The 8901-nt window shown below is 60.4% G+C and overlaps 1 protein-coding gene across 1 annotated transcript; it reads right to left on the bottom strand.

Annotated features, from left to right (window-relative positions):
- Positions 1-45: 45 nt before the first annotated feature.
- Positions 46-7916, bottom strand: KDELR3 (KDEL endoplasmic reticulum protein retention receptor 3). Its single transcript, XM_084877687.1, has 5 exons — positions 7715-7916; positions 3072-3172; positions 2421-2579; positions 1567-1819; positions 46-737 (listed from the first exon to the last, which is right to left on the bottom strand). The coding sequence occupies exons 1-5, from the start codon at positions 7803-7805 to the stop codon at positions 697-699; spliced, it is 645 nt and encodes a 214-aa protein (XP_084733813.1). The 5' UTR covers positions 7806-7916; the 3' UTR covers positions 46-696.
- Positions 7917-8901: the final 985 nt, after the last annotated feature.

Raw genomic sequence — 8901 nt, 5'->3', positions numbered from 1 at the left:
TGAGCTTTTTATTACTTAAAAACTCTGACTATAGTTCAATGGTAGTCCTCTTACATTTTTTTATTACTTCAAGACTGGGGTTGGGGGTGTTGGAAGTTGCCTTAGTTATTAGCACCTAAAAATGTGAAAGGCAGGTGGGATTGATTGGTGTTAATGCAAATTCCAGTCACAAAACAAAACAAGACCTAGTAGGTAAAGGCCTGGCTGTGTTTGCTCAGTGAAATGGGTCGTCCTGCTGACAGTACTGACCCAGGAATGCAACTTGGGTTAAAGTACTGAGTGTGGAACTACTGTAAGCCACAGGAAGATTTGAGTTGATTTTAGTCTTGCTAGAGCTTGTAAATTGGTTTGTTTGCTTTGTACTCTGACATCTTTCCAAACGGATTGCCTTCCCTAGCATGTCTCATGGGCCTTAGAGACTAGTTTATTTGACCCATTCGTGAGTTGGCCAACTAAGGTTTGATATTCCTGTTGACATTGTATGGCACCATTTTTATGTACGTGGCCCAGGTTTTTCATTACCTCTGTAAAGGAGGTATTGATGAGGTCGTCTAGACAGAATATCAGTGTGTTACTGAAATCCAGGCACACTGAGCAGTTTGCTGGCTTTAATTTTAACATTTGGTCTGAGTCACGTATTCAGTTGCTCAGTAGGACATCTCAAGTAGTTGGCTTCATATCCTTGTTTGAGGCCCCTCAAATTGGCATTGGAAGACTTAACTTCTTTCCTTTAAGGACTAGAAGGAAATAAGAGGTGGAGTATTAATTTTTTTTTAGGGGGGGGGGAAAAAACACCTGATGAGAGAGCTCCTTTATAACTACATAATCTTAGTATCTCTAATGCCCAGTTCACAGGTGTTCAGATAGAAAAGCCAAGAGGGAACTTAACTGCAAGTTAACTGTGCTCGCTGACCCCCATTGTGGTTTCTGATCTTCCCACCACCCCTTCCTTAGGCCATAAATGTAACACCTGGTTTCCTTTAGTCCATACCTCACACCAGTCGGCAGCAGTCCCTCATTCTCCCAAGAGAACTGTCCAATCTCTCCATTGGTGACTTCTTCCCAACCATTGCAATTGCCCTAAACTGCTTAAATCAGCGGTCACCAACTGGTAGTCCAGAAAGGTTGGCGGCCGCTGGTTTAAATGACTCAAACAGCAGTCCTTTGTAATGAGAATGCCCTGCAAACCGCCTGCCCTGGCCGATAGGGCCCATGTGACTGACAACCTCTGACCTCTCCAGATTTATAGGTCTTGACACACACACACACACACCCCCCCCAAGTCTTATTTGTCAATCATAATAAGCAGACTCTTGCCTTGGGGCTTATGTATATAAGCTGTTATTTTCTAAACTTACCTTATAGTGGCCTTCCCTACACAGGGTTAGCACTGTACATACCAATAGCATATCCTATTTGTACTGTTTTTTTTCATGGCACCACTTCCTGAAAATACTTGGGTGTGTCTTCCCATTAGAATAAGCACCATGAGGGGCAGAGACTTGCCTCTGGTCACACTTCCACATCCCCCAGATGCCAGCAACACGACTCTGGCCCAGCACCCACCTTTGGTCACATACAAGTAGAAGAAGTCGCAGTAGAAGATGGTTTGCACCACTCCCGACACCACTGCAATCTGGTCATAGAAGTTCTCAGTCTGGTACCGCCTGATCCAGTTCGCCAGGTAGAGCGCCCGGTACAGGCCCAGGAAGAACAGGTAGTGGGTGGTAATGGTCTCGGCCTCTCCAGTCTTGCTAATCATGAAGAGCTGGGGCAGGATGGCCACCGATTCCAGGTAGATGGAGAAGGTCCAGAGGATCTGAGCCCGGGGCCAAGGGGAGAAGTGGCCAGAGGTTGGTCAAGACCAAGAAGAGGCCCGTCACTAAAAGAATTACTGAAATGCGCTTACTGGGGAGGGTGCAGTGACGTAAATCGGGTTCTTATGATTTTTAATGTCTTCCTATCACTCAACCTCTTTAAAGACGCTTCACCCCCCCTCCCCCCTCACAACAGCATGAACGTGTCTATAGCTCAGTTTTCAATTGCAGATTTTATTGTATAAACTCGCCTTCACTGAGGCCATGGTTTCTCATCATATAGTCTGAACGCCAGCATCAGGGTCTGAGCTGCTTGTCGCCCAGGTGGTTGGGCTACAGCTCAGACCACAGAGTGAAACTTTGGCCCGGACTGTGCCCTGGTGCCCACTAACCACCTGCTGGACGGACGGTCTCAAGAGCCTTGGAGGTGCCGGGAGGCTCTGTGCCTGAGGCACAGGAATGTGTCCACTTCCAAATGGCGCAGCCGGACAGCCTGCTGCTCATTTCTAAACCTGCCGCTGACGACAAGCCCAGACAGAGTCCCGAGGGCAGGAGGTTAGGGCGCGTGCTTGCCTTTGAGAACTGTCCGAGGCCCCTTCTTACCTCCAGGGGAGTGAAACTGTAGTTCTCCAGGAAAGAGAGCCCAATGACCGGGACCAGAAGAAACTCCAAGCGGAACGTGTCATTCTCACTGTCAAACGTTTTCCGAAATTTCCCGTAGATCATGTACACGGTGACATAGGCGCAGAGGAGGAAAACCAGCTACGAAGGGAGGGAGACACGGGCATCGGGGACCTCATTTCCCAGCCACTTTGCTGGGCTTCAAACCACCCTGAGCTGGACCCACCAAGCTCGTGGCTAGTGCTCTGCCTTAAGGGGCAGGAGGTGAAATGTGCCTGCAATTTCTCTTAGGTCCAGTAGCCCAGAACCTGAAGCTAGTGACCCTGGTTAAGCAACTCCATGCTTCTAATTGGGACTGATGGTCTTCGGTGAGGACCCCCAGGTGCCCAGGCCAAAGGCCAGGACTGGTCTTGGCGGGAGGATCCTTCGGCGGCATCACAGGCGCTTTTAGACCAGAGCTTTGGAGGAGCACATCAGTGACGGGAGCATTCTTCCCCGAGGACTAACCCCCTTGAGTCGGCTGATCACTGCCCGTTCAGAAAAGTCCTCTCTAACCAAGTCTGCCCGAGTTCCCAAGGGTAGTTCCATGGTGCGGGGGCCTCCGCCAGCCCCCACGGCCCCCCTCGCCCTCACCTTCATGACTGTGTTGTAGATGGAGATGAAGTTGGTGAACAGGTCCAGGTACCTGGTGGTGAAGACCAGAGCGAAGAGGATCTGGCTCTTCCCAGAGATGCCTGTGGTCAGAGGGGGACGGACACCGTGAGGACACGGGCTTCCGGCCCAGGTGCTCCCGAGAAGCCCGCGCCCGAGCCGCAGAGGCCCTCGGGGGCCCGTCCTTTCACGAAGACGCTGGTGCGGGCACCGTTCTCTCCGAGAGCGGGACACCCCTTCTCATGGGTCCCTGGGGCCTGTTCCCGTTCACTAGCTGCAATCCGCCTCCCAGTCCCCAGAGACAGCACCGAGTCCCCAGGCCCGCGTGCGGCCCTGGTTCTGCCCGGCGATGTGAGGGGTATTGGGGGGTGAGGGGTTCGGAGGATTCTCTGTGCTCCACCCCAAACCCTCCGGACAATCCCAAAGCGCTGTCTTTCGAAGAACAACGTGACGCGGTTGACTCGCCAGGAGACCGGAGCAGGTGGAGGACGGCACGGGGCCAGGGGAACGTTCTATTTGTTTTTCCAAACGGAGAAATGTGAAAAAGCCTGCTTCTCTCCCCTCGTAAACGTCAGGACTGTTCTGACTCTTTGTGAAACAGAGATCAGAATGAAGGTAAAGCTGTAAACTCAAAGCAGCCGTCACCTGAGTGTCCCCCCCCCTCAGCCTCGGTCCGAGTCCTTCTGAGTCTGCCTCGGCTCACGCGGGGCGCACACATCCCCGCAGGATGCATCGCGAGGACACTCTGGGGGTCCCCTCTCTATGCCACTTCCTCACCTGCTTCGGCCTCTTGGCCTTTCAGCTTTTTATTTTAAGGAGAATCTTAGATTTCCAGACTGCTGCAAAGACCGGGCCAAGCGTTCCCACACAGGCTCCCCGCGGCCTCCGGGTTTGCCTCTTGCATAAGCGCAGGCCTGACCGGAACGGAGCGTGCACATCGGCGCGGCCCCCACTGGGCGGCCCCCACTGGCTCCGGCTCTATTTGCATCTCAGCACCGACACCCCCCTCTGTTCCAGGAGCCGGTCCAGGAGCCGGAGCTGGCGAGCTTCCTGGACTCCTTTGGGCCACTTGTGATACGTCCTGGAGATGGTTCCAGAACAAGGGGAGCAGAGGCCCTGCCCCCTCTTCCCCAGTGCTCTCCAGCCCACACCAGTCTGGAGCCCACCTTCCGCATCCAGAGGGCCAGGCTGTCCACTGAGCCACGTCCACCCTGAACCTCTGTCCACTCCACGGGCATCTCACCGGCTCTGACTGCTCCTGTCCTCCCCGCCTTATCCCCGCCACCCACGCCTCTCCGCTCCGTCCCTTTCCCATCCCGGCCCCCCGGCAGGGACACTCGGGCTTCGGACTCTCCTCCGAGTTCTGGCCTCTGTGTTCCTGCCTGACCAAACTCACCCCAGGAGCCCCCTCCTTTTCTGTCTCCCCTTCATAACTGCCACCACACCGCCTCCATGCTCAGGCCAGAAAACCCAGACCATCCCTGAGTCTCTCTCCCCTTTGTCCCCGGCCCTGCCTCTGAGCTCCAGGGCTCCCGCCCCATGCCCCTCACTCAGCCAGGCTACGCGCCTCGGTGGCCCCAACTGCTCTTCCCCTGGGCCTTAGCCAGCCCCCTGCACAGCGGGCTACTTACAAAATAAAAGTCTGCTTAAATCCCTTCAGTGTCTCCCCGGTGCCCTTCACATAAAGAGCCAAATCCTCGTCATGGCTCAGGAGGGCCTGCGATGTTACCTGACTAAGGCTCTGGTTCCTTCCTGCGCCTGAACTGACTACTCTTCTGGTGCGGACATTTAGGAGAGAGGGATATACACACTGAGTGGCCAGATGATAATGATCTCTGAACGCATAATGATCTGGCCACTCAGTGTATATCCTATAGAATAAAAGGCTAATGTGCAAATTGTCCCCTCGACCAGGAGTTTGACCAGCAGGCAGGCCGGCCAACCGCCCATGTCTCCTCCCCCTGGCCAGGCTGGCTGGACCCCACCCATGCACGAATTCAGACACTGGGCCTCTAATATATACTGAGAGGCCAGATCATAATAATCTGGCCACTCGGTGTATATATTTATTAATCCTCAGCTGAGGATATTTTTTTCTTTGATTTTTTTTTTTTTAGAGAGAGGGAAGGAGAGAGAGAGAGGGAGAGAGAGAGAGAGAGGCATCTATTGGTTGCTTTTGATCCCGGGGATCAAACCTGCAATCCAGCCAGGTAGGTGCCCTTGACCAGGAATCACACCTGTGACCCTTCGGTGAGTGGGCTGACACTCTAACCACCGAGCAGCACCGGCAGGCTGAGAGGAATATGTTTTTAAATACATTTTTATTGATTTCAGAGAGGAAGGGAGAAGGGAGAGAGAGAAACATCAATGATGAGAGAATCATTGACTGGCTGCCTCCTGCTCGCCCCACACTGGGGATTAAACCTGCACCCTGGGCGTGTACCCTGACCGGGAATCGAACAGTGACCTCCTGGTTCGTAGGTTGACGCTCAACCACTGAGCCAGGCCAGCCGGGTGAGGGGAATGTTTTTAATGACTGAGGATGAACACCGCCGAAGCCCCTAACATTCCAGAGAGCCCTGGGCCCATGTGCCAGCTTTCCTCCCCCATAGCCTGGCAGCCGCCTCACAGCCCTCATCTGTAGAATGGGCACCTTCGCACACTCAGGCAGGACTGACTGCCTCAGTGGGGACCTGAGCGCCTCCCGGGTTTGGTGGGAATGAGCCACCGGGAGGCGATGCTGACAGCGCTGGGCTGTGCCTGTTGGTAAGCCACCTCAGAGTTCCTCTGGGAGGCCTCAGCCCCTTAGGGGGGCCCAGGAAGCAGCCTGCCGGCAGCGTGGCCACCCCCTCACACGGCCTTCCGCAGCCCCATGCTCAGCTGCCGGGCCCTGGCCGCACCACATCCTCCGCAGTGACTGGGCCTGGGGGCCTGAGTGCCATGGCGGTCACACTCTTTGGAGAGCAATGGGCCATTTCACCAAAGCCAGGGGCATGGAGACCAGGACCAGTGCCTGGCCAGAGCCCTGAGGGCACCTAAGCACATAGGGGGCCGCCGAGCAGGCGCGGCCCTCCCCCCAATCAACAGATGGGAAATCGAGTCTCAAGGTCAGACACTGAGCCAGCGGGTCACAGGCCCTGCTCCTCGGGCTGCCAGGGCTGGCACTGAGGCACTCACCCTCACACCCTGCCACCGGCTGTGCCAGCCCTCTCTGCCCCCGCACAGGCTGCCTGGCTCTCCCCCAGGGCTGAGGCCCCTAACAAACCGCATTTACTCAGTCACTACTGGTCCTGGTCGGTGTCTCCCACGGCTAGAAAGTCTCCTCCTCAGCCCAGGGTCCAGCCCGCCTGCCCCTGCTGCATGCCAGGGACCTGGCCCAGAGCCTGGCAGACCGGGCTGGAGAACAGCGCCCCCTCCTGGTCATGGCGGCACACCCCGTCCGGAGCCTCCGCGGAAGTGCAGGGACCAGTCCCAGCCAGGTTCTTCCATCACGGACACCTGACCCCGACGCCCCTCAGCATTCCTGGCCCCTGCCCCTGAGCGGGAGCCCAGAAACCCCAAACCGGAAAGGCCTCCCAGCCCAGAAGGACTCCCTCCGCAGTGACCCTCCCATCAGCACCCACCTCCCAGGCCGGGGCCCCACGCCGGACCCTCTGCACAGCTCCCAGGTGCCCTCCTGAGCACCCTCCCTGCTCCCAGGCCTCCCCCGCTCCCCGGTACCAGCTCCCCAGCTGGACAGGCAAGACCCTGCCACACAGGAGCCACCCTCCTCCCAGACTCACCTCCCAGACACCCCAAACCGGGCTGCTCGCCCTTCCAGGGCTATGCCTGCCCCTGTGGCCTCTGGACTTCTGCGCCCCCGTGGCCCCCAGCACAGAGCTGCCCTCCCCCTGCACCCCTCACCCCAGGGCCAGCCCAGGGTGGGCCTGCAGGACCCCAGCCCACAGAGATGGCGGCAGGAGGCCTGGCAGCCTCTCCGCGCTCGGCCACCACCAGTCCCGCCTGAAACTCCTCCGAGCGCCCAGCAGGGCCGCAGGCGGGAGGGCCAGAGAGGCCCCTGCCGGCCCCTGCAGGCTGCTGCTCTGGGGCCGCTCCGGCCACATCCAGAGGCCTGTCCACACCCAGCGGGTGAGGGTGAGGGTGAGGGTGAGGGTGAGGGTGAGGGGTGAGGGGTGAGGGGTGAGGGGTGAGGGGGTAGGGGAATGGGGGGGCCAGGAGAGAGTGCGGAGAAGAAGAGGAGACAGAGTTGGGGGTCCCCCGTGTTCAAACCTCCTCCGCCCCCCTCCCCTCCACCTGGGCTGCGGGAGGGGAGAGAGCAATGGCCTCAGGCGCCCTGCTCCCCTGGAGGGGGAGGGTGTCACCTCCCTTCACCCCCCATCCCCCCATCCCCTCCTCTTCCGTTCAGCAGTGGGAATAGGGGGGGGGGTGAAAGGGCGAGCCCACCTCCCCGTCATCTCCAGGGCGTCCTGGGGAGCTGAGCTGAGAAGCTGTTTCACCCCCAAACCGTCCCCACCGTGACCCAACATCAGGGGTCCCCCGGGCCCCGCAGGCGGGCAGGGGGTCCCCCGGGCCCCGCAGGCGGGCGGGCAGGGGTCCCCGGTACCGCCCCCCCCCCCAGGCCTCACCCGCGCAGCTCCGGGACCGCCAGATCTTGCCCAGCAGCAGCACCATGGCCAGGAGGTGGCTCAGGTCGCCCAGGATGCGGAACACGTTCATGGCGCCGCCGCCGGCCCGGCCGCAGCAACTCCGGGGAAGTTCGCGGCGGGCGCGGCTGCCACGTCCCCGCCGCCTCGGCCGCGCCGGCCCGGCCCGCCCCCCGCGCCCTCCTCCGGCCGCTTCCCGGCGCCGCCGTGACGTGGCCGCCCGGCCAGGAAGCGCCGCCGCCGGCCCGCCCGGCCCAGACCCCCCGGCCCTCCCCACTACCCCGGCCCCCAGGCCCAGCCCCGGCCCCCAGCCCGGCCCAGCCCGGCCGGCCCTCCCCACTACCCCGGCCCCCAGACCCGGCCCCGGCCCCCAGACCCGGCCCTCCCCACTACCCCGGCCCCCAGGCCCAGCCCCCCCCCCCGGCCCTCCCCACTACCCCCCCCCCCGTCCCTAGCCCCGGCCCCTCCCCGGCCCTCCCCACTACCCCCCCGCCCCCCCCGACCGGCCCTAGCCCCGGCCCAGCCCGGCTCCTGCGGCGGGGCGGCGGCTGGGGCTCCCCTGGGCCCGAGGGCTCCACTGCCGATGCCCTGGGAGGTGGCCCCGAGGCCGGGCTCTGCCTCCCGGGACCGGGTCCTCCAGGAGGCGCCCGCGGGCCGGCCGGGCCCCTCGTCACCCGGAGCCGGGAAGCGGGAGGTTGGAGGGGAGGCGCCCGCGGGCCGGCCAGGAGCCCCTGGATGGCGACTAAGGGAGTGTGAGGCCATCTCAGGGAAGGGGCTGCGGCGGGATCCCCGGGGCAGGGCCGGGCCCGGCCCAGGCACCCGCCGTTCACCCTGGGGGCCGCCCTGGCCTCTGGTCTGCGCCGAGCTGGGGGGGTGGGATGGGGGTGCAGGGGTGCCACCAGGTGTCCCAGGACAGTTTCCATCCCATGTGGGTGACTCCTGTGACCGGCGAGTTCGTCCTGGCCTTGCCCTCCCGCGGCGAGAAGAGCACCGATGGCCGAGCGGTCGGTTCCGGGTTCCAGCCCCAACATGACGTTTCTCTCCGCGGCTGCCTGAGGCTAGCAGGTTGGAGGCACCACATGGTGACCCCCTGCTGCTGCTGTGGGCATCCTGGCTTGAACACCTCCTCCTGGGGCCTGGCGGTGAGGAGCCTGACCCCGCCCCCATGT

The sequence above is a fragment of the Pipistrellus hanaki genome (assembly GCF_964339955.1).
Source record: "Pipistrellus hanaki genome assembly, chromosome: 3".
Taxonomy (NCBI): Eukaryota; Metazoa; Chordata; class Mammalia; order Chiroptera; family Vespertilionidae; genus Pipistrellus; species Pipistrellus hanaki.
The sequence above is the reverse complement of the archived record's forward strand: the minus strand, read 5'-3'. Positions and strand labels throughout refer to the sequence as shown.

Bases quoted from the DNA above. Each gene is read 5' to 3' on its own strand.
- KDELR3 (XM_084877687.1), bottom strand. From the start codon at position 7,805: ATGAACGTGTTCCGCATCCTGGGCGACCTGAGCCACCTCCTGGCCATG. The intron at 3,173-7,714 runs GTGAGGCCTGGG...CTCTGACCACAG, and splicing joins GCGGTCCCGGAGCTGCGCGG to GCATCTCTGGGAAGAGCCAG. The intron at 738-1,566 runs GTGGGTGCTGGG...ATTTCCTTCTAG, and splicing joins CTACTTGTATGTGACCAAAG to TCCTTAAAGGAAAGAAGTTA.